The following is a 22,939-nucleotide window of genomic DNA, read 5'->3' on the forward strand; positions in this document are numbered from 1 at the left end:
GAGAAGGCTTCCATGTGCTCAGACCTGTTTTCATTTACCAAGAAGGCAACAGAGCCCCTCTTCTCTCCGCCTTTCTGGGTGTCCTTTTTTTTTTAGGATTTCAGTGCTGAATCTCTACCACCCTGTTGTAGAAACCCCAGATGCTGGATTCTCCTCCAATAGCTTCCTGCGGTAGCTAAGTCAACCTTTAGTGGGCTCTGCAGTCACCTTTTAACCTTTTCACCAGTGGAAGCCAGAGAGAAGACCTGGCTAGGGTCCACCTAGGATGGATGAGGAAGCATGAAAGCAGAGGCTAAGCAGGAAGCAGCCAGGGGCTGAGATGTATCATTCTGAGAACTGTTTAGGTAAACACTGTGCAACTGGATACAAATTCACATGCCATGGGAGGACCTGTCTGCTGCAGTCTGGTAATGGAGACACGCGCAGGCACCAGCATCCCAGGTGCTAGAACTTCCCTTGGGGAAGAGCCTGGACCCACCATCTGCTGAAACCAAATGTAAGAATAAAACATTTCTTTTAGAGCTCGCATTTCTTAACACCAAAGTTTAAAAAATTGCCCAGCAATGAAATAAAATGACAAGCTGATCCCATTTCAGTCTTGTTTGTGAATACTGATTGTTGGCAAATTAGTAAATGGAAAAAAAAAATAAAAATAGACTTACTTTATTAATTTTAGAAATCAGTTAATTCCAAAGGGTGCGTTTACCGTGGTGCTCATGTGGTCAGCGGCACACCGACTTCGTCTTTACGCCCCGGGAAACTTGTGATGCAAGCCCCCCTTTCTCCCAAACCCTCCGGAAAGGGAAGAACAGCTTTGGTAGATAATGTTGTTGGGATTCTAGGTTTGTAGGAGGTAAAGCTTAATACTGCAAAGTCTGGAAAAGAAGAGGAAGCAAAATGCAAATAGCCAAAGAGCCTCTTTTATATCATCTGTGTGGTAGCAGGAAAGGGGCAGAGAAGACCTAAGCAGGTGGGGGAAGGGGGGGAAAGAGGGAAAAGATACACGTGTGCTCAGATGGGGTATATATCGCATCTGCTGAAGGTCCCCGCTGCCAAGTTCCATCGAAACCCAGCTGATACGTTTCCCTGTCGTCTCAGAACAAGCCTGGACTGGCTGATGGGCAACAGTCTACGGCCACTTCTGCTGGAAGGCATTGGGGACTGAAGCAGCAAAAAATACTCTGGACCCCTTGCAGCACTGGTGAGTGCTTCACTGGAGTCAGGCACCCAGGGGTAGTGGAGCAGTGAGCAGGTTCCTCCTCCGCGGGTCTGTGCTTCATCTTTTAGTGTGAATGGGATCTGGAAGACAGGAAGTCAACCCCTGAGTATCGGACATGAGCATGTGGGCTTGTACTAATCTCTGGCAATGTTTGGATAAGTTAGCGTTACTGAAGAATAAAGTAGCTGTGGCCCAGATAAATGAAGGTCACTTGGAAGTAGAAAACTATTCAGTTAATAATTTAAGTTTATTTTTTAATTGGAGGATAACTGCTTTTCAGTGTTGTGTGGGTTTCTGCCATACAACACCATGAATCGGCCATAAGTATACACGTGTCCCCCCACTCTTGAACCTCCCTCCCACCCTTCTAGGCTGTCACCAAGCACTGGGTTGAACTCTTTTTAACTACTTTTGTTGGAAACTGTTCTAAAACACTCTCATTTTGCTGCTGCTGCTTTTTTGTGTAGCCCTCTTAGTTTCTTCCCCCACAAGAACATTTATCCCTTTTGCTTCTTCAATACAAGTTACCCTTTTTTCGAACCTCAGAGTCAGCATTTTTAGCATTTGATACTGAACTGCGTGGAAAAACTATTCTATGTATGCTCCAGTTTGTCTAAATCTTCCTTCCATGTGGGGTTATCAGGTAACACTTGCCCTTGTATCCCTTGCACTAGCCCCCAATATCCCTACACTCCTCCGTCCAGTTTAGGAAAAGGAGCATTACCACTACCTCAAATCCCCCGTGCTGCTCTAAGTCGCTTCAGTCATGTCCAACTCTGTGCGACTCCATAGACGGCAGCCCACCAGGCTCCTCTGTCCCTGGGATTCTCCAGGCAAGAATACTGGAGTGGGGTGCCATTCCTTCTCCAGTGCATGCACGCATGCTAAGTCGCTTCAGTCGTGTCTGACTCTGTCTGACCGCATGGACAGCAGCCCACCAGGCTCCTCTGTCCATGGGATTCTCTAGGCAAGAGTACTGGAGGGGGTTGCCATTTCCTTCTCCAGTGAGATTCTCTTAATTCTTTCCCATCCCCACTACCCTGAATTTTGGGTTTATCTTTCCCTTGTTTGCTTTAAAAAAAAAACAGGTTTGGTTACTATATATACTCATATCCTAAACATTATATTTCAGCTTTATGTAGGTTTGAATTTTACAATGCTATTTCGTTATGTGGCTATTCTTACATGTGATCTCAGCACACAACTGGAAGAATTTCTTTAGATAGATACTTAGGAGTGGAATTGTTGGGTCATAAATACTTGCATCTCCAACCCTCTAAAAATAATGCCAGATTATTTTTGAATGCAGTTGTACCAATTCACACCCCCTCTGACAGGGTAAGAGCTTCCCCCACCCCCTGGCCTTCTCTAGATGTGGAAAAGTGGTATTGCCTGAGTATAAAATTTTTGTGAATCAACTGAGATACGATGGTATCCTACTGTGGCATCTGCCTGATTAGGAATGAGGTTGAGCATTTTTTCAAGTTTATCTAGTATTACACATACACTTCAACAAAATTCCAGGACATGCCTTTTGCTTATTTTCCAATTGAGTTATTGCTTTTTAATGTTTTTAAATAGCTCTATTGGGATATAATTCCATACCATTCAATTTATCCATTTAAGGTGTAAAATTCAGTGGCTTTTAGTATATTCAGAGTACACCCATCACCACAATCAAGTCTAGAACATTTTCATTGAAAGGAAATGAAAACCCACATCTCTTAGCCGTCACCCCCATACATCTCATCCCCTACCCCTAGGTAACCATTAATCTACTTTCTGTCTCTGTAGGTTTGCCTATTCTGTTGTTGCTGTGCAGTCTCTAAGTTGTGTCAGACTCTTTGCAGCCCCTTGGATTGCAGCACTCCAGGCTCTTCTGTCTATTATTATCTATCTAATACTGCCTATTCTGTGTGCTCAGTTGCCTCAGTCGTGTCTGACTCTTTAGGACTCCATGGACTGTAGTCTGCCAGGCTCCTCTGTCCATGGGATTCTCCAGGCAAGAATACTGGAACGGGTTGCCATGCCCCTCTACAGGGGATCTTCCCAACCCAGGGGCTGAACCTGCATCTTCTACAGCTCCTGCCTTGCAGGCAGATTCTTTACCGCTGAGCCATCAGAGAAGCCCATTCTGGACATTGCATATTAAGTGGAATCCTTTAATATGTAGTCCTCTGTGTCTGGCTTCTTTCATTTACCATAATGTTTTCAGGGATTGTTCACATTGAAGAATGTATCAGTATTCTATTCCTGAAATGGCTGAGTAATACTCTCTTGTGTATATATACTATATTTACTCACTCATTAGTTGCTGGATGTTTGGGCTGTTTCCACCTCTTGGATATTATTAATAATGCTGCTATAAACACGGAGGGTTATGATCAACCTAGATAGCATATTCAAAAGCAGAGACATTACTTTGCCAACAAAGGTCCGTCTAGTCAAGGCTATGGTTTTTCCAGTAGTCATGTATGGATGTGAAAGTTGGACTGTGAAGAAAGCTGAGCGCCAAAGAATTGATGCTTTTGAACTGTGCTGTTGGAGAAGACTTTTGAGAGTCCCTTGGACTGCAAGGAGATCCAACCAGTCCATTCTAAAGGAGATCAGCCCTGGGATTTCTTTGGAAGGAATGATGCTAAAGCTGAAACTCCAGTACTTTGGCCACTTCATGTGAAGAGTTGACTCATTGGAAAAGACTCTGATGCTGGGAGGGATTGCGGGCAGGAGGAGAAGGGGACGACAGAGGATGAGATGGCTGGATGGCATCACGACTTGATGGACATGAGTTTGAGTGAACTCTGGGAGTTGGTGATGTACAGGGAGGCCTGGCGTGCTGTGATTCATGGGGTCACGAAGAGTTGGACACAACTGAGCGACTGAACTGAACTGAACTGAAACATTCAAGTTCAAGTTTTTGTTTGGACATATGTCTTCATTTGGGTTACATACGAAAGAGTAGAATTGCTGGGTTATAATGGTAATTCTATGTTTAACGGTTTGAGGACCTGCCAAACTGTTTTCCAAAGTAGGTGCACCATTTTGGATTTCCACAAGCAGAGCATAAAGCTTCTAATTTCTTCACATCATCATCAACACTTGTTATTGTCTTTTTTTGAATATCGCCATTCTGGTGGGTATGAAATGATATTCTGATGTGGTTCTGATTTGCATTTATCTAGAAACTAATGCTTTGAGAATGTTTTCATATGCTATTTGCATGTATATCTTCTGTGAAGAAATGTCTTGTTCAGATCCTTTGCCCATTTAAAAAACTGAGTTGTCTTTTCAATTAATGAGTTGTAAGACTTCTCTACATATTCTAGATATAAGTCCCTTATTATATACATAATTGCAAATATTTTCTCCCATTCTGTGGTTTGTCATTTCATTTTGATGGTGTCCTCTGAAGCACAAAATGTAAAAATTCTGATGATGTCCAGTTTGTCTATTTCTTTTCTTTTTGTTGCTTATGCTTTTGATGTCATATCTAAGAAACTACTTACTGATTTTTAAAGTTCTTTGCTTAATACCTGGACAGTAAGTTTTTGAAGGTATGTTACAAACACCCTCACTGAGTTTGTGACTTGTTTCTTCAATCTTTTTAGAGTATCTTTTTTTTGTAGAGCTTGTTTCATGATTTATAAATTTATAAGTAAAGTCCTATTCTGAGATAAAAATTAGGTTGCATTTTTAGATATACACTTAACAAGCGACCTTTCCAGAAAATGACTTTGTTTCAAATGTTAAGAGGAGGGAGGAGGGTTCAGGATGGGGAACACATGTATACCTGTGGTGGATTCATTTTGATATTTGGCAAAACTAATACAATTATGTAAAGTTTAAAAATAAAAAAAATAAAAAAAAAAAAAGACTTCTAGAATATCCAGGGCAGTCACCATAAAAAACAGATGATTTCTTTAAAACTCTTCTTTAAATTAAAAATTTCAAACATGCACACAAACTAGAAGAGTATCAGACACTTTCCTGTTCCCATCCTCTAGGTTTGATCACCATCAGCATCCTACAATTATTTCATTTCTCTCCCCGTGCATGCTTTTTCTTCTGGAATACTTTATAGAAAACCCAAGATAACACATCATTTTATCCATAAATACTTTAGCATGTATTTCATGTAGATAAGGACACAAGGATAAAAGGAAAACAAATCAACCCCCCCCACCTGCCGCCCCACATAGTTAGGGTGTCTTAGAAGTTCTTAATTTGAACAAAGTCAAATTGATCAGTTTTCACCTTTCTAGTTTGCACTTCTGGAATCTGATTTGAGAAAGCATTTCCTTACATTATATATTGTCATATACTGTCTTATAAAATATGGACACTTTTGCTTCTGTATTTAAGTATTTTAATCCAAACTAAAATTGTGTACAGTATCAAGCACATATCTACTTTCAGTTTTTATTACACAATAACAAATTTTCCTAGCATTATTTATTGAAAAATCTACCCTTTCCTCCTTTAACTGCAGTATTTCTCTACCATACACTGTTTCCATGTAGAAGAAACACAGTTTACTGTGCCAATACCACATTTTCTTAATTTCTTTACCTTGATAATAATTCTGCTTATGTGGTAAGACAAGTCACATGTGGCCCCCTATCTCTCATTACTATTCTGTAAGAGTGTAAGGGTTATACTTGGCCTTTTTCTCTTCTAGGTAAATTTCAGAATCAATTTAAGTTTTTAAAAAATGAACAACTAATATCCTCTTCTCCAGCCTACAGATCAATTTTGGAGTGAACTGACATCTTACCAAACTGATTTTTAATCTATGAACATGTATCTCTCTTCACTGTTTTTTTTTTTTCTTTCTTCTAAGTGACTCTACACAGGGCTTTGTAACTTTTTAAACACTAGGTTTTAACTATTTTTGTTAGATTCTTCCCTAGGTATATTATATGTTTTCATGATTATAACTTTGATACAAAGGTTCTGTGCTAAGTAGCTTCGGTTGTGTCTGACTCTTTGTCATGAGCCCTTGGATGGTAGCCCGCCAGGCTCCTCTGTCCATGGGATTTTCCAGACAAGAATACGTGAGTGGATTGCCAAGCCCTCCTCCAGGGGATCTTCCCAACCCAGGGATGGAACCCGCGTCTCTTATGTCTCCTGCACTGGCAGGCGGGTTCTTTACCACGACCACCACCTGGGAAGCCCGATACAAAGGCTCTCTTTTCTATAATCTGTAATCGATTTTGGAAAATGCTTATAAAGCTAAAAATTTACTTGAACACTTGTTTTGGGTTTCCAATCAGACAGATGCATTATGTGAGAATAATGACAGATTTTCTTCAGTCCTTTCTTCACTTTTTCCCTTGTGCTACTTTATTGACCAGGACTTTCAGTACAACACTCAATAGAAGTGATGGGTTCCCTTGTCCTGTTCTGCACCTTAAAGGAAATATTTTCAAGGTTTCCTAACTAATAGTATGATAGTTACTGTTGACTTTTTGTAGAGATATTCTATTATTAGGTTCTTTTCTGAGTTAGCTAGGAATTTTTTTTTATTTAAGTCATGAAAGTACTGAATTTATCAAATGCTCATTCTGTATCCATTGAGAGGAGCATATGATTTTTTTTCCCTGTTGATCCATTACTGCAGAAAATTACAAGTCAATTTTTAAATATGACACAATCCTTGAAGCTCTGGGTGGCCCTAACTTGATCATGATTTTTTTTTGTTTTTAACATTGTTGGGCTCAGTTCGCTAATGCTGTAGCCAGATTTTTTTGCATTTATATCCACAATTAAGAAATTATAATTTCAGAACTTTTGGGGTTCTGTTAGGTCTTGATATTAAGACGATAATAAGAGTTAGGGTGTTCCCCCTTTTCCTTGACTCTGGAACAGTTTATAGAAGATTCGTATATGTGGTTCTTGAATGTCCAGTAAAACTATAAAAGCCTAGGGTTGAGCTTGTGAGAAGACTTGTTCTTGACTCAGTTTCCTAATAAGTAAAAGAATATTTGGGCTTTATATTTAGTAAATTTTTGTAAGCTAAATACTAAAATTGTATCCATCCCTGGTAGCTCAGTTGGTAAAGAAGCTTCCTGGAATGTAGGAGATGCCAATTCGATTCCTGGGTCAGGAAGATCCCCTGGAGAAGGGACAGGCTACCCACTCCAGTATTCCTGGGCTTCCCCGGTGGCTCAGATGGTAAAGAATCAGCCTGCAATGTGGGAGACCTGGGTTCAATCCCTGGGTTGGGAAGATCCCCTGGAGAAGGGCATGGCAACCCACTCCAGTATTCTTGCCTAGAGAATCCCCATGGACAGAGGAGCCTGGTGGGCTAGTCCATGGGGTTGCAAAGAGTTGGATGCCACTGAGTGACTAAGCACACACATCCATCTCAACAAAGTTTTAAAAATGTATCAAAACAAGGTTATTCATAGTATCTTCCTACCACCTGTTTTATCTCTGAAGGATGTATAATGTCTCTATTTGTTCCTCACAACCCCATGTTTATTTTCTATTTTGTTAATTTCCTATTTTATCTTTATCATCTTTGAATTTATGTTGTTGTTCTTTTTTTAACTTCTTAAATCAGACACTTAGCACATTAACTTTCAGCCTCTCCCCTTTCCCTAGCATAATTTTGCCTTTAATATTCCTCAGGTTTTGATAAACAGTGTTTCCTAACTACGATTTTTTTGATGAATTAACTCTTTCTTAATTTCTAAACACATGAGACTCTTCCACTTATCCTTCTGTTATTGGACTGTGATCAAGGAAGATGGTCTTTGATTTAAAGCCTACTACATAGTCTCTACAGATACTAATGTTTATTATGCACTTACACAGCATGATGTTCTACAAATATCTATTATGTCAAGTCTGTTAACTGAGTAGTTCAAAATTCCTAAAATGTTTTCAAGATTTTCAGACTGCTTGATCTAGCAATTACTGAGTCACATTAAAACATTCCATAACGACGATGGATTTGTCTGTTTCTCTTTGTGGTCTGTTAAGTTCTGCCCAATATATATATATATATTTATAACTATTCATTTTATTTAATTTTAAAAATCAGTCAATATGCTAGTTAAAATAAGTCCACAAGGAAAGGTTAGCTTCCTGGTGAATCTTTCGAACTTTTTGCCAAAATGTAGTGGTCCTTTTTATTTTTCAATATACTTTTTGCCTTAAAATCTATTTTGTCTGATGACTATAACTGCACTCTCCTAGTATATCTTTTTCCAACTTTTCCTTTCATGCTTTTTTATATACTTATGATTGAGATGTATCTCTACTTTTAAACAGTCTACAAGTGGCTGCTTAAAACCGAGGCTGACAATATATCCTCTTCTGGTTGAACACTTCTCCCCACCTCCCCTGCTACTATCTTGCCCTGTCTGATGCAGCAGCCACAGAGATGATATTAGATCCAAAGTCAGCTCCTGCACGCCTCTACCCCGAACGCTCTGACAGCTCGCACTTCCCTCAAAAGGAAAGTACAGGTCCTTTCCTTAGCTTGTGGGGTCTTCGGGATCTGACCCCTCATCATCCCTGAGGCCCATCTGTGCCCACTCTTCCCTGCTCCCTACTGGCCTGCTTGTCTTTTCCAAACGCTGCAGCCACGATCCCTTTCAAGGCAGGCACTCGCGCTGTTCCCTCTGCTTGGAATTCCCTCCCTTCATCACCACCAGTTCAGGCCCTCACCCCCTTCAGGTCTTCACTCAAACGCCACCCTTCCTGGCTACTGTTCAGAATAGTGCTTCTCCTCATTCCGTTTCCGTTCATGGCTTCGCTTTTTCTCTAGAACACTCACCACTATCTAATGTACTACTTGTGTTCCTTATTTGGTTTCCCGTCTCTCTCTCCCACTGGGGATTTTTGGTTCTTTTGTCCACTGCTCTGAGCTGTGTGCCTAGTGCTGACCATCATGTGTGGCGCATAGTGCGGTTTTGTGCTAAGTTGTGTCCGACCCTTTGGCGACCCCAAGAACTGCAGCCAGCCAGGCTCCTTTGTCCATGGAATTTTCACATAGTAGATGCTCAGTAAATATGTGTCCAATGAATCAGTCTGACTTTCACTGGAACATTTAGTTCATTCACATTTCCGTAATTACTAATATTTTTATTTATTTCTTAAATCGTGCTATTTGTTCCACCTTTTCTGTGTTTTCTTATGGATTTATCATTTTTATCATCTCATTTCCTCTCTACTATTTTGGAAGTTTCACATTTGTAATCTTTTAGTAATTACTCTACTCACTTCTGCATTTGTATAAAGTATATATGGCTGAAGTTAATCAATATCTTCATCTTTTCATTGTACCATGTTGGGTTAGATGCCTCTGACTCTGATCATACCTTCTCTCTTGATTTATATGATATTGATGTTGGATATTTTCATTCCCTTCCTCTCCCTTTTAACCTCACAAGAACATCATTATTACTTCACTGGTCATTATGTTTATATTTGTCCATATTTTTACACAGTCTTTGCTCATAATTCCTCCTTGCATCTCAGACCTTTTTCTGGTATCATCTTTCTCTATTTGAAATACATTCTTTAGGTTCTTTCCTTTTGTGGCGGTTTGTTAGGGGCAAATTCTTCAGGGTTTTGTATGTTAAAAAGTGTCTTTTTTTTCATCCTCATCTGTGAAATGCTTTAAACATGCTTTAGGTCTGGTAATTCTTTCTTGTCATCAATGGTAAGGTTTCCACTATCTCTGTTGAGAAGTAAGCTGGCATCCTTTGGTAAGCCTTCTTTTTTCTCCAGCTGCTTTTAACGCCTTTCCTTCGTCTCTGGTACTCTAAAGTTTAAGTATGGTGTGTCTAGGTGTGGATTTCTTGCGATTCACTGCGATTTGTGTATCTTTCATCAGCTTTGGAAAGCTTTTAGCCATTAACTCTACAAATATTGCCCCTGTCCCATTTTTCTTTTCAGAACTCCAATTAGATATCTATTAGGGCTTCTCGCTTGGTTTTCCACCATTTTATTATTTTTTTCTGTACTACATTTCAGATAGTTTCTTTAAAAACAACTTCAGCTCATTGAATCTCTCTTCAGCTGGATCTAATCTGTACTGAAGCCCATCTGTTGATTTTTAAACTTTAATTACTATATTGTTTTCAATTCTGAAAGTGCTACTTAGTTCTTTTTCAAATCTATTTGGTCATAATTTTAATCTCTTGGTTTTACTCATAGTTTCATTCCCTCTTTTAATTTCTCTAAACATATGAGCAAGTTTTTTTGTGTTTGTTTTTAGCTATTTTTAAAAAAATCTATTTATTTTTAATTGAAGGATAATTATAATATTGTGGTGGTTTCTGTCATACATCAACATGGATCAGCCATAGGTATATATGTATGTCCCTTTTCTCTTGAGCCTCCCTCCCACCTCCCACCCTATGCCACCCCTCTAGGATGTCACAGATCCCTGGTTTGAGTTCCCTGAGTCATACAGCAAATCCCCACTGGCTGTTTTACTTATGTTAGTGTATATGTTTTCATGCTACTCTCTCCATTCATCCCCACCCCCTGCCTGCCTATGTCCATAAGTCTGTTCTCTATGTCTGCGTCTCTATTCAGTTCAGTTCAGTTCAGTCGCTCAGTCGTGTCTGACTCTTTGCAACCCCATGAATCGCAGCACACCAGGCCTCCCTGTACATCACCAACTCCCGGAGTTCACTCAGACTCATGTCCATCGAGTTGGTGATGCCATCCAGCCATCTCATCCTCTGTTGTCCCCTTCTCCTCCTGACCCCAATCCCTCCCAGCATCAGTCTTTTCCAATGAGTCATCTCTTCACATGAGGTGGCCAAAGTACTGGAGTTTCAGCTTTAGCATCATTCCTTCCAAAGAAATCCCAGGGCTGACCTCCTTCAGAATGGACTGGTTGGATCTCCTTGCAGTACAAGGGACTCTCAAGAGTCTTCTCCAACACCACAGTTTAAAAGCATCAATTCTTCAGCACTCAGCTTTCTTCACAGTCCAACTCTCACATCCATACATGACTACTGGAAAAACCATAGCCTTGACTAGACGGACCTTTGTTGGCAAAGTAATGTCTCTGCTTTTGAATATGCTGTCTAGGTTGGTCATAACTTTCCTTCCAAGGAGTAAGCGTCTTTTAACTTCATGGCTGCAATCACCATCTGCAGTGATTTTAGAGCCCAGAATAATAAAGTCTGACACTGTTTCCACTGTTTCCCCATCTATTTCCCATGAAGTGATGGGGCCAGACGACATGATCTTAGTTTTCTGAATGTTGAGCTTTAAGCCAACTTTTTCACTCTCCACTTTCACTTTCATCAAGAGGCTTTTTAGTTCCTCTTCACTTTCTGCCATAAGGATGGTGTCATCTGCATATCTGAGGTTATTGATATTTCTCCCAGCAATCTTGATTCCAGCTTGTGCTTCTTCCAGCCCAGTATTTCTCATGATGTACTCTGCATAGAAGTTAAATAAGCAGGGTGACAGTATACAGCCTTGATGTACTCCTTTTCCTATTTGGAACCAGTCTGTTGTTCCATGTCCAGTTCTAACAGTTGCTTCCTGACCTGCATACAGGTTTCTCAAGAGGCAGGTCAGGTGGTCTGGTATTCCCATCTCTTTCAGAATTTTCTACAGGTTATTGTGATCCACACAGTCAAAGGCTTTGGCATAGTCAATAAAACAGAAATAGATTGCTGCCCTGCAAATAGGTTCATCAGTACCATCTTTCTAGCTTTCATAAATATACATTAATATACAATATTTGTCTTTGAGAAGTATTTTTTTAATTGTACGTCTAGTTATTTCAGTATCTTAGTTTTTACAGGTCTGAGAGTGTTAGCTGTTACTTTTGCTGACTTTTACTTATGGCGCCATGTTTCCTTCTTTGCTAAACTGTGATACCATGGTTCTTAAAACGTTACCTGTGGGAATTATTTGAGATTTGAGTTGAAGGATGATTTCTCCAGGAAAAAAAAAAGTATTTAATTCTACTGGGTGCCTTGGGCTACTACTAGCTTAGGACTACTTAAACGAAATTCTCAGTGTGAAGTTTTTTGGAGCACCTAGGGAATAGGGTTGTAAATGGACAGGTGAGAGTCCCCTACTCCATCTCACTCCCCACCAAGGTTTAAGACAGGCAATTTCTTTCAGTGCCTGAGCAGCAGAGGTCAGGTGGGCGGGTCGTTTACTTCTGGTTAAACTTTCCAAGGAGGAGATAGCCCCGTGGGGTCCCATCTTTATGTGAAAGGTCTCCGGTTAGACTCTCACCTTGAGATTGGCCTGTTGTCCCTTACATCTGCCATAATTCTGGTCAAGAGCTGCTTCCATCCCTTCTCCTGCCTAATGACCTGGTGCTGGATAATTGGGGCAGGAAGGGTATAGAATGATAATGTTACTGCATTTTCCCCTCCCTGCCTCTGTGGCCATGATCACAGCCCAATGCTTTTTTGTAGGACTTAAAAAAAAAAAAAAAAAAAAAAACAGCCATTGAAGTTATCCCATTTTCTTTTTTGCTTTGATGTCCTAGTGTGGAAATGCTTTCTTGTTTTTTGGTCAAATGTCTATGGATCATACTATCTATCTATTTATACACTTGGCTTTTATCAAATAAAGTTATATCTTATTAGGTTAGTTCTAAAGTCAAGAAGCAACACAGGCATAACATCAGAGTTACTTTTGAAAATCATAAAGCACCTGTAAACTACATTATACTGGTTTGGCAACTATCAGAGTCCAGCAAACCCAATTTTTCTTCCAGCCTAGCACCAGATTAAAGTAACTGCCTTCTGTTACTTTAATACAGTGAATAAAAATATTTTTAAACATGGGGCAACATTTGCGAAGGTGAACCATGCCATTGGAGGCACCTGGGAGGAGAGGCGGCCCAGCAGATCCACACTCCACGCTCGCTTTAAGGCACACATTCCCTGAGCAGAATGGTTGACGGACTTCCCTGCTGCTGTTGCTGCTAAGTCGCTGCAGTCGTGTCCGACTTTGTGCGACCCCATAGATGGCAGCCCACCAGGCAGCCCCGTCCCTGGGATTCTCCAGGTAAGAACACTGGAGTGGGTTGCCATTTCCTTCTCCAGTGCAAGTGAAAAGTGAAAGTGAAGTTGCTCAGTCATGTCTGACTCTTAGCGACCCCATGGACTACAGCCCACCAGGCTCCTCTGTCCTTGGGATTTTCCAGGCAAGACTACTGGAGTGGGGTGCCATTGCCTCCTCCGGACAGACTTCTCTAAATTGCCCCAAAGAGTTTCTTGCACCTTTTCTGGGGGGTGGGTAGGGGGAGGGGACTGTGTCTTGCACGTGTCCCTCACTTCCCCTGCGACGCTCTTTTAAGGGCAGAGACCATGTCTTACAAATCTTTATGTGGCCCGAGCTCCTAGTATTTTGGTGTGCGAGTATTTACAGGGGGATTGCATGGTGAACACTTTGCTGACTGCTGTGGAAATGATCAGTAGCACAGTTCCCAGTGGGAAGCAAAAGGCTCCCAACTAACAATACAGACTGTGCTTCTTCAAGCGTCAAAAGGCCTGGTGTGACAAGCAGCAATCACGCTCCAGACCAGCGCTCTACCACGCGTCGGCTGTCTCAAGGAAAGGGGTGCAGATTTCCAGTGAGATCCTCTGATCATGGCTTTTCTAATTGAGAAAAGACAGAACATCATCACGACCTCTCTTCCAATAGACAGCCTGGACCTCAACCACCATGATATAACTAGAGTGATCTTTCTCCCCGCAAAGTCTGAAGTGAGTAAGAGAAATTTAATTTTTTAAATTACCTAAATGCACAAAGTTTTTAAAGTTGTGCCTTAGATTTGCCCCTAAGGCCTTTCCAACTGATCTGAGTTGCCCTGGTAGTACCCTGGCAGCATTCTGGTTTGGTAAGGAAGAGAGTGAATGAATCACTTTATTTTTATCCTGAGTGACACAGGGGAAAGGAGACAGCTGGGGAGTGAGGGCCAACCTGCTGGCCTCCCCCCTACCTTCCTGGGCACAGCTCGAGTATGCAGGAGTGAACAACACAGGCGCAAAAGCAAAGATCCATTTCAGGAAGCCCTGCCCGGGTGACACACAGGAGCACCAGGCACAGCTGCAAGGGGTTTGTTCAGAGCAAAGAGCCCCCGAGTGACGCTGAAAAGCAGTCACACGGGAGAAGGGAGCTGACCGACCGTGGCAGCACTATCGGGCTCTCACACCCTCCCAGAAATGCTCCTGCCTTTCTGAAAAATACAGGCACCTGGTGTAACTCCCTGATGCCAACACCAACATGGGCTCAAGAGACCATCCACGGTGGGGGGATGTGCTTCCTACTTGCAAATGAGCACTGAATAGTTTTAATTGCCGTTTAAAGGAACTCTCCTGTAAAGAACTAAAGTCACATAGACAATAAGCCTAATTCTTCTCAGAAAATTGTACCCAATGAAACTCTGAACGTATATTTCATTCTTACAGACCTGTAAAAACCGTATTACGCTTATTCGGGTTCATTTTCTTATTACAATAAACCCTAAGATGAGTGTGATAAAGTTACAGCATGGAACAGAAAGATACAAATCTATGAGAATGACTTTCAGATGTCACTCAGTCAGAAGTGTTTCTTTTTTTTAGCTACATTCAAGTGAAAGTGAAAGTTGCTCAGTCCTGTCAGACTCTTTGCGAACCCATGGACTATACAGTCCATGGAATTCTCCAGGCCAGAATACTAGAGTGGGTAGCCTTTCCCTTCTCCAGAGGATCTTCCAAACCCAGGGATCGAACCCAGGTCTCCTGCACTGCAGGCGGCTTCTTTGCTAGCTCAGATAGCGAGTATACTAAGGGCAGACTATTTAACATACTTGCATAGAGGGTTTTTTTTTTGGCATGCTCATGCTGCTTGCTCTTTGGCTTCAGTTGTGTTCTGATTCTTTGCGACTCTATCGACTAGAGTCCACCAGGCTCCTCTTGTCCATGGAATTCTCCAGGCAAGAATACTGGAGTGGATTGCCATTTCCTTCTCCAGGGGATCTTCTTGATCCAGATTTCGAACCAGGGTCTCCCTCACTGCAGGCAGATTCTTTACTGTCTGAGCCACCAGGGAAGCCCTTTTTTGGCATGAACATTTAATAATTTCCTTTCTTTTTGAAAATTTAAAAATTGCAAGGCTGATCTAAATAAAACTGCTTGGGATCTATTAATAATTCTACAATCTATCTACAACTATCTAGCTGTGAAGCATAATTCACTTAAGTATATCTGAGATATATATATATATATTTATATATGTTTAGATATTTTTATATGTTTTTTTAAATTTTATTTTTATTTTTAATATAAATTTATTTTAACTGGAGGCTAATTACTTTACAATATTTTACTGGTTTTGCCATACATCAACATGAATCTGCCATGGGTGTACACGTGTTCCCCATCCTGAACCCCCCTCCCACCTCCCTCTGCATACCATCCCTCTGGGTCATCCCAGTGCACCAGCCCTGAGCACCCTGTATCATGCATTGAACCTGGACTGGCGATTCGTTTCACATATGATATTATACATGTTTCAATGCTATTCTCCCAAATCATCCCACCCTCGCCCTCTCCCACAGAGTCCAAAAGACTGTTCTATACATCTGTGTCTCTTTTTGCTGTCTCGCATACAGGGTTATCGTTACCATCTTTCTAAATTCCATATATATGCGTTAGTATACTGTATTGGTGATTTTCTTTCTGGCTTACTTCGCTCTGTATAATAGGCTCCAGTTTCACCCACCTCATTAGAACTGATTCAAATGTATTCTTTTTAATGCCTGAGTAATACTCCATTGTGTATATGTACCACAGCTTTCTTATCCATTCCCCTGTTGATGGACATATATAATATCTATATGTAAAATGTTTATATATAATATACCTGTAAATAAGTCTGGATTTATAAAATATACCACTAAATTATTAAAAGGGAAATGATTTGTTTCAAAGAAGGTTTTTACGTTCTTGAAAATAATTGATTTCTTATGCAAATTTAATGATGGCCATTCTGACTGGTGTGAGATGGTACCTCATTGTAGTTTTGATTTGCATAAGAGAGTAATTAATTGCATAAGAAATTAATTAATGAAGTAGACTTTTTAATGATGGTCATTCTGACTGGTGTGAGGTGGTATTACCTCCCTGTAGTTTTGAAAGCCTGCTCATAATAAGAGTTGGAGAGGGTATGGAGAAAAGGGCCCCTTACACTGCTGGTAGGGCTGTAAGCTGGTGCAGCCACTATGCAGAGCAGTGTGGGGGCACGTTAAAACTAGAGTTGCCACAAAAAGTGAAAGGTGCTCAGTCGCGTCCAATTCTTTGCAACCCCATGGACTGTAGCCCACCAGGCTCCTCTGTCCGTGGAATTCTCCAGGCAAGAATACTGCAATGGGTAGCCATTCCGTTTTCCAGGGGATCATCCCAACCTAGGGATTGAACCCAGGTCTCCTGCATTGGAGGTGGATTCTTTACCATCTGAGCCACCAGGGAAGCCCAAGAATACTAGAGTGGGTAGCCTATCCTTTCTCCAGCAGATGTTCATGACCTGGGAATCGAACCAGGGTCTCCTGCACTGCAGGTGGATTCTTTACCAGCTGAACGACCAGAAAAGCCCCCCAAAACTGCCATATGATCCAGTCATCCCACTCCTGGGCATATACTGAGACAAAAGTATAATCTGAAAAGATAAATGTACTTCAATGTTCACAGTATTACTATTTACAGCCAAGACATGGAAATAACCTAAATGTCCACTGACAGATGAGCGCATACAGAAGATACTGTGTACACACACACAATGGAATATTAATCAGCCATACACAGAGTGAACTAATGACATCTACAGCAGCAGGGATGCGCCTAGAGCTTGTCACACTAAGTGAAGGCAGGAAAAGGCAAATACCACACGATTATAACTTGTATGTGGAATCTATAATATGGCACAACTGAACTTACCTACAAAACAGAAGCAGACTCACAGACATACGGGAACAGACTGTGGTTGGCAAGGGGCAGAGGGAAGGGGAGAAGGACAGGACTGGGGGTTTGGAATCAGTAGAAGCAAACTGGTATGTATAGGATGGATAAACAAAAAGGCCCTACTGTATAGCACAGGGAACTATATTCAGTGTAGTATAATAAACCAAAATGGAAAAGAATATAAAAAAGTATACATGTGGGTAAGTGAATCACTGCTGTACAGCAGAAATTAATACAACATTGTAAATCACTACACTTCAATAAAATTAAGAAAAAATATAGTAACAATAAAAAGTTAAAAAAGGATTTAATTTCTTTATAGAGAGTTCTAGAAATGAAGAGTGGCAGAGTAACACAATGCTATGAACTTTAATCTGATTTCTTCTATTTACTAACCTTCTAATCTTTGGAATTTAATAATGATTATTGTTTTCTGACTATAAGAAAAATTCATGATCACTGTAAAAAATCTTAGGTTTAAGAAGAAATTTTTATATAGCTTTGAGTTCAAAAGCACTGAGGTATAGAGGGATCTTTCCTATTCTAGAACAATTATTTTTAGCCTGATAAAACTTCAGTCTCATTCCTCCTATAGTAAATGCAGCATTACTTCAAAAAAGCTACTGGATACCAAGGATCAGGAGAAGAGCAGATGTTCAATTACCTGAGGAAAGTAAATGAAGGGACCCTAAACCAGTGACTTTCAAGCTTTTTAAAAATTGCAACACATAGTATAAAAACTGCATTTCATGTGAACACACCCATAAGTAGCTTTATGACTTAAAGTCTCACAGAACAGTTCTTACTTTTACCATAGATGGAACTGGGTGTTTTTTCTTTCTACCCCATTCTGTTCCACTGTGGGGGGAGGGAGGAAGAATTGACCATTACAACCAGTGGTATGCTAGTAAATGTTTAACAACTGGCCCTTTGCGGTTAAATAAGCAAACAAAAGCCCCAACTTCGTGTTGCTGGCTGTTTTCCACCACAGCTGAGTTCAAGTAAGCAACGTGAAGTCACCGAAGGCAGGACCAAGAAGAGGCAGGCGCGGGCTCTTGTGGATCTGGCTGTGACCCACTAAATTGATTTGATGACCCACTCGTAGGTCATGACCCACAGTTTAAAAACCACTGCTCTAGAGTCTAGACAATCAAATTCCTCAGCAGTTCACAGGAAGCTGAGAGGGGCCAGCAAATACTGTTCCCAGGAGGTACTGAATGAGCGCACAAGCGCTGGGATGACAAGCCTCCTGGGCGCCAGAGGGGAACAACCTCCCACCCCGGGCATCTCTGAACCAGCCTTCAGCTTCCCCAAGACTGATCACGTGGAGAAAGTAAGTGGTACCAGCAGTAACCTTAGGAAAATCACCATCTCTCTGAGTTTCCTTTTCTTTACTGTTAGATAGAAATTGTGTACTTCAGTGGATTCTTATAGGATAATTCACATGAAGACATTCTGAAAATTGTAAAGGGATCTACAGGACAGTATTCATATGAAAATGACCACATTTAACAAAATCTTATTCACAGGGAATTAAATATCACCTGTCTTAGCATCTGAGTTCATCGATCATGCCCACCTTCTTGACCTCTCCTACGTGGTTCTCTGAGATTATGAAATACCCAGGTGCCTCCTCTCGAGGCTGGCTCCTTGGACTCCTCCACTGGCTCCTTTTCTCCTTCACACTTTGTTGCTCCTTTCCCTCAGGAGAATTTGTCCACTGACAGGTAGCTCTAAGGACCACTGCTAAACTCTACATCCAGTTTTGACTTCTCCCTGGCTTTTGAGAAGGCTTTTCTGAATTTAATGTTCAGCCATCATCTGAATCTGACTTCTAAAATATTATCCAGGAAGCACAGACTCTCCCAAACAGAATCAATCCAAAGGAGGTCACACCAAGACACACTGTAATTAAAATGGCAAACATTAAAGATAGAGAATATTAAAAGCAGCAAGAGAGAGGCAACAAGTTACAACCAGAAGAACTCCATAACACTATCAGCTGACTTTTCAGCAGAAACTTTCAAGTGATGAAAGGGAAAACCCTGCAACCAAGAGTACCTGGCGAGACTTTCATTTAGATATGATGGAGAGATCAAAAGCTTTACAAATAAGCACCACCAAAAAGCTTAGTACCACCAAACCAGCTTCACAAGAAATACTGAAGGGACTTCTCTAGTGAAAAAGAAGAGGCTACAACTAGGAACATGAAAATTATGAAAGGAAAAATCTCATTGGTAAAGGCAAATATACAGGAAAGGTAGTAAATCAGCTGTGTATAAAGCTAGTGCTGTGCTTGCTTAGTTGCTTCAGTCGCGTCCGACTCTTTGTGACCCCAGGGACTGTAGCCCACCAGGTCCTCTGTCTGTGGGGATTCTCCAGGCAAGAATACCGGAGTGGGTTGCCGTGCCCTCCTTCAGGGGATTTTCCCAACCCAGGGATTGAACCCAGGTCTCCCACATTATAGGTGGATTCTTCACCATCTGAGCCACTTAGGGAAGCTCATAAAGCTAGTAGGAAGGTTAAAAGACAAAAGCAGTAAAATCATCTGTAGCCACAATAAGTTGTTAAGGGATACACAAAGCAAAAAGATGTATGATGTGATGTGTTGTTCAGTTGCTAAGCTGTCATGTCCGACTATTGCGACCCCATGGACTGCAGCACGCCAAGCTCCCCTGTCCTTCACTACCTCCTGGAGTTTGCTCATATTCGTGTCTATTGAGTCATGCATGATGCTAACCATCTCATTCTCTGCCACCCCCTTCTCCTTTTGCTGCCTTCAATCTTTCCCACCATAAAACCGGTAAATGCGAGAGTGGGGGAGTCAAAACACGTACTGTGTGGGGAATAAAGCAAATAACTATGCAATATCTTTGTACGGTAACGTAACTAGACATTATGGTGATCATTTTGAAATGTAAAGAAATACCAAAATCACTATTTTGTGTAACAGGAGCTAACATAGTGTTGTAGGTCAGGTATACTTCAAAAACAAACACACACACAGAAAAAGAGATCAGATTTGTGGTTATCAGATGCAGGGGGTGGAGGGAAGGGGAATTAGATGAGGGTGGGCAAAAGGTACAAACTTCCAGTTATAAGATAAGAACTAGGGATGTAACACACAACATGGTAAATACAATTAACACTGCTGGATGTTGCATATAAAAGTTGTTAAGAGAGTAAATCCTAGGAGTTCTCATCACAAGAAGAAAATGTTCTCTCTTTCATTTCTATATGAGGTGATAAATATTCCCTAAACTTATCATGATAATCATTTCATGATGTGTGTAAGTAAAATCATTATCAGTTCAGTTCAGTCGCTCAGTTGTGTCCAACTCTTTGAGACCCCATGGACTGCAGCACGCCAGGCTTCCCTGTCCATCACCAATTCCTGGCGCTTGCTTAAACTCATGTCCATTGAGTCGGTGATGCTATCCAACCATTTCATCCTCTGTCGTCCCCTTCTCCTCCTGCCTTCAATCTTTCCCAGCATCAGGGTCTTTTCCAATAAGTCAGTTCTTTGCATCGGGCGGCCAAAGTATTGGAGCTTCATAAAATCATTATGCCATATACCTTAAACTTGTCCAGTGCTGTATGTTAACTATATCTCAATAAAACTGGGAGAAAAAATCTAAATATGAAATTCATAAAAATAAAATATGAATAGTATTATCTGCCCCACTCATCTACAATGCTGGGTGCTCTCATTCTTTCAATGGCACTTATATTATCTCAGTTATCAAGGTTTAATTTAAAATGGCTTACTCTGGGCTTCCCTGACAGCTCAGTTGGTAAAGAATCTGCCTGCAATGTAGGAGACCCCAGTTTAATTCCTGGGTCAGGAAGCTCCCCTGGAGAAGGGATAGGCTACCCACTCCAGTATTCTTGGGCTTCCTTTGTAACTCAGCTGGTAAAGAATCCACCTGTAATGCAGGAGACTTGGGTTCGATCCCTGGGTTGGGAAGAACTCCTGGAGAAGGGAAAGGCTACCCACTCCAGTATTCTGGCCTGGAGACTGTATAGTCCATGGGATCGCAAAGGGTTGGACATGACTGAATTTGAAGGCTTTTATATAAAAACTTAAATTTCATTTCTTTAAGGTCTTCTTTTCCCCCTTTGGGGGTACATCATGTGGTCTGTGGGATCTTAGTTCCCTGACCAGGGATTGAACCTGAGCCCATGGCACTGAAAGCTGGGGTCCTAACCACTGAACCACCAGAGAATTCCCCAATGTCTTTCTCTTTAAAACACTCCTTTTATTTGTGCTTTTAAAAAGTAATCTGTGCACAGGTTTAAAAAAAACAAACAACCAAACAGTACAAAAGGGTATAGAGTTAAAAGTGTCTCTTCTACCCTAGACTGTTTTTGCTATGTATGTCTATATCCTTCTCAGAATAGTCTATGCCCACACAAACAAATGAGGGGCTTCCCAGGTGGCTCAAACGGCAGTGAATCTGCCTGCAATGTGGGAGACCTGGGTTCAATCCCTGGGTTGGGAAGATTCCCTGGAGAAGGGAACTGTTACCCACCCCAGTATTCTGGCCTGGAGAATCCCATGGATAGAGGAGCCTGGCAGGCTGCAGTCCATGGGGTCACAAAGAGTCGGACATGACTGAGTGACTTTCACTTTCATACAAACAAATACATGATAAACATATATTCCTTCTCCCCTTTTTACACAAATGGGAGCATAACCCACAGTAGAATTTGAAAAAGTTTTTCACTTGACAATACATTTCTGAAATTGTTCCATATCATCATAAACATCTACTTTAGGAGACTCTTTAGGTAACCCATAGAAATATTACTGAAATTCCAAGACACCATTTCAGCATGGGTCATCTTGTGAGATCTTCCCACTGTCTGCTTCCACAGTTTTTTATAAGGAAAACTGAAATGGACCCTAGAACCAGTCTGTCATCTTGTTATCGTGCAACCAGGGATAACAGGAAACAGCCTCTTCCTCTCTTAAAACAAAGGGCCACCCACAGGGGAGTTCCAGCAAAGCAGGAGCCAGATTACCAGAGCTTAATATTTGGAGACGTTATTACAAGTGATAGTTCTTCGAGTCCTCTGGGAGGTAAAGGGAGAGTTTAGCCTCACATTAGCATCATTTTAGAGACCAAAAAGAGGGCTGCAGGTGAAGAGAGGTTTGCCTGTGGATGGGAATAATGACAGTTTTGCCACCTAGATGCTGATGGTTAGACAAACATGAGACAACCAAGCTGACAATGCTACTAATTTTAGAGGCTAAAGCTACTGGAAACTCAGTGTACTTTCTGAGGATTCAGATGTCAACTCACTATCACCACAAAGCAGATGTCCCTTGCATCCTTTGAACTAAAGCTTGAGTTTTAACTATCATCCATCCTTCTCTTGTAAAGATCTTCCTATTCGTTCTCCAAAGGCTCCTGAATATGTCTGTTACTTTATATTTATCTTCCAAACTAATCCGTACCTCCCACTAATCATTTTTATTACTTTTCACTGCATTTTCTAAACTGTATCCTCTCTGGGTTTTATGGTTCACTGCATGCCCATTTCTAAGCCACTATCTTGTATCCCTCTTTTTGTCTATTAACAATAAAAGAGTGATTACAGCAGTTTCTCGACCTTTTATAACCTATGCTCTGCCAGCCAAGAAGATTTTACTTTCTGCAGTTTGTTTTACGAAAGCCATAAATTTCCTATCACTCTCCATACATAAAATTATATTATGGCTTGACATGCTTTTTTAAACTTATGGTCGCTACCCTCCTCTTTCCCC

General features: G+C 41.1%; 1 protein-coding gene across 14 annotated transcripts in view; it reads right to left on the reverse strand.

Annotated features, from left to right (window-relative positions):
* Positions 1-647: 647 nt before the first annotated feature.
* Positions 648-22,939, reverse strand: part of TTLL5 (tubulin tyrosine ligase like 5) — a 315,903-nt gene continuing 293,611 nt past the window's right edge. For all 14 annotated transcript variants that reach the window (XM_006052845.4, XM_025296474.3, XM_006052853.4 and 11 more), the window contains one exon: positions 648-1,299. Coding sequence is in view for 2 of the 14 variants with exons in the window: in XM_006052849.4 (XP_006052911.4) it covers positions 1,277-1,299 (23 nt within the window). In the remaining 12 variants the exon portion in view is untranslated. The remainder of the gene's footprint in view (positions 1,300-22,939) is intronic.

This window comes from Bubalus bubalis, chromosome 11 (genome assembly GCF_019923935.1).
Source record: "Bubalus bubalis isolate 160015118507 breed Murrah chromosome 11, NDDB_SH_1, whole genome shotgun sequence".
In the NCBI taxonomy this organism is placed as follows: domain Eukaryota; kingdom Metazoa; phylum Chordata; class Mammalia; order Artiodactyla; family Bovidae; genus Bubalus; species Bubalus bubalis.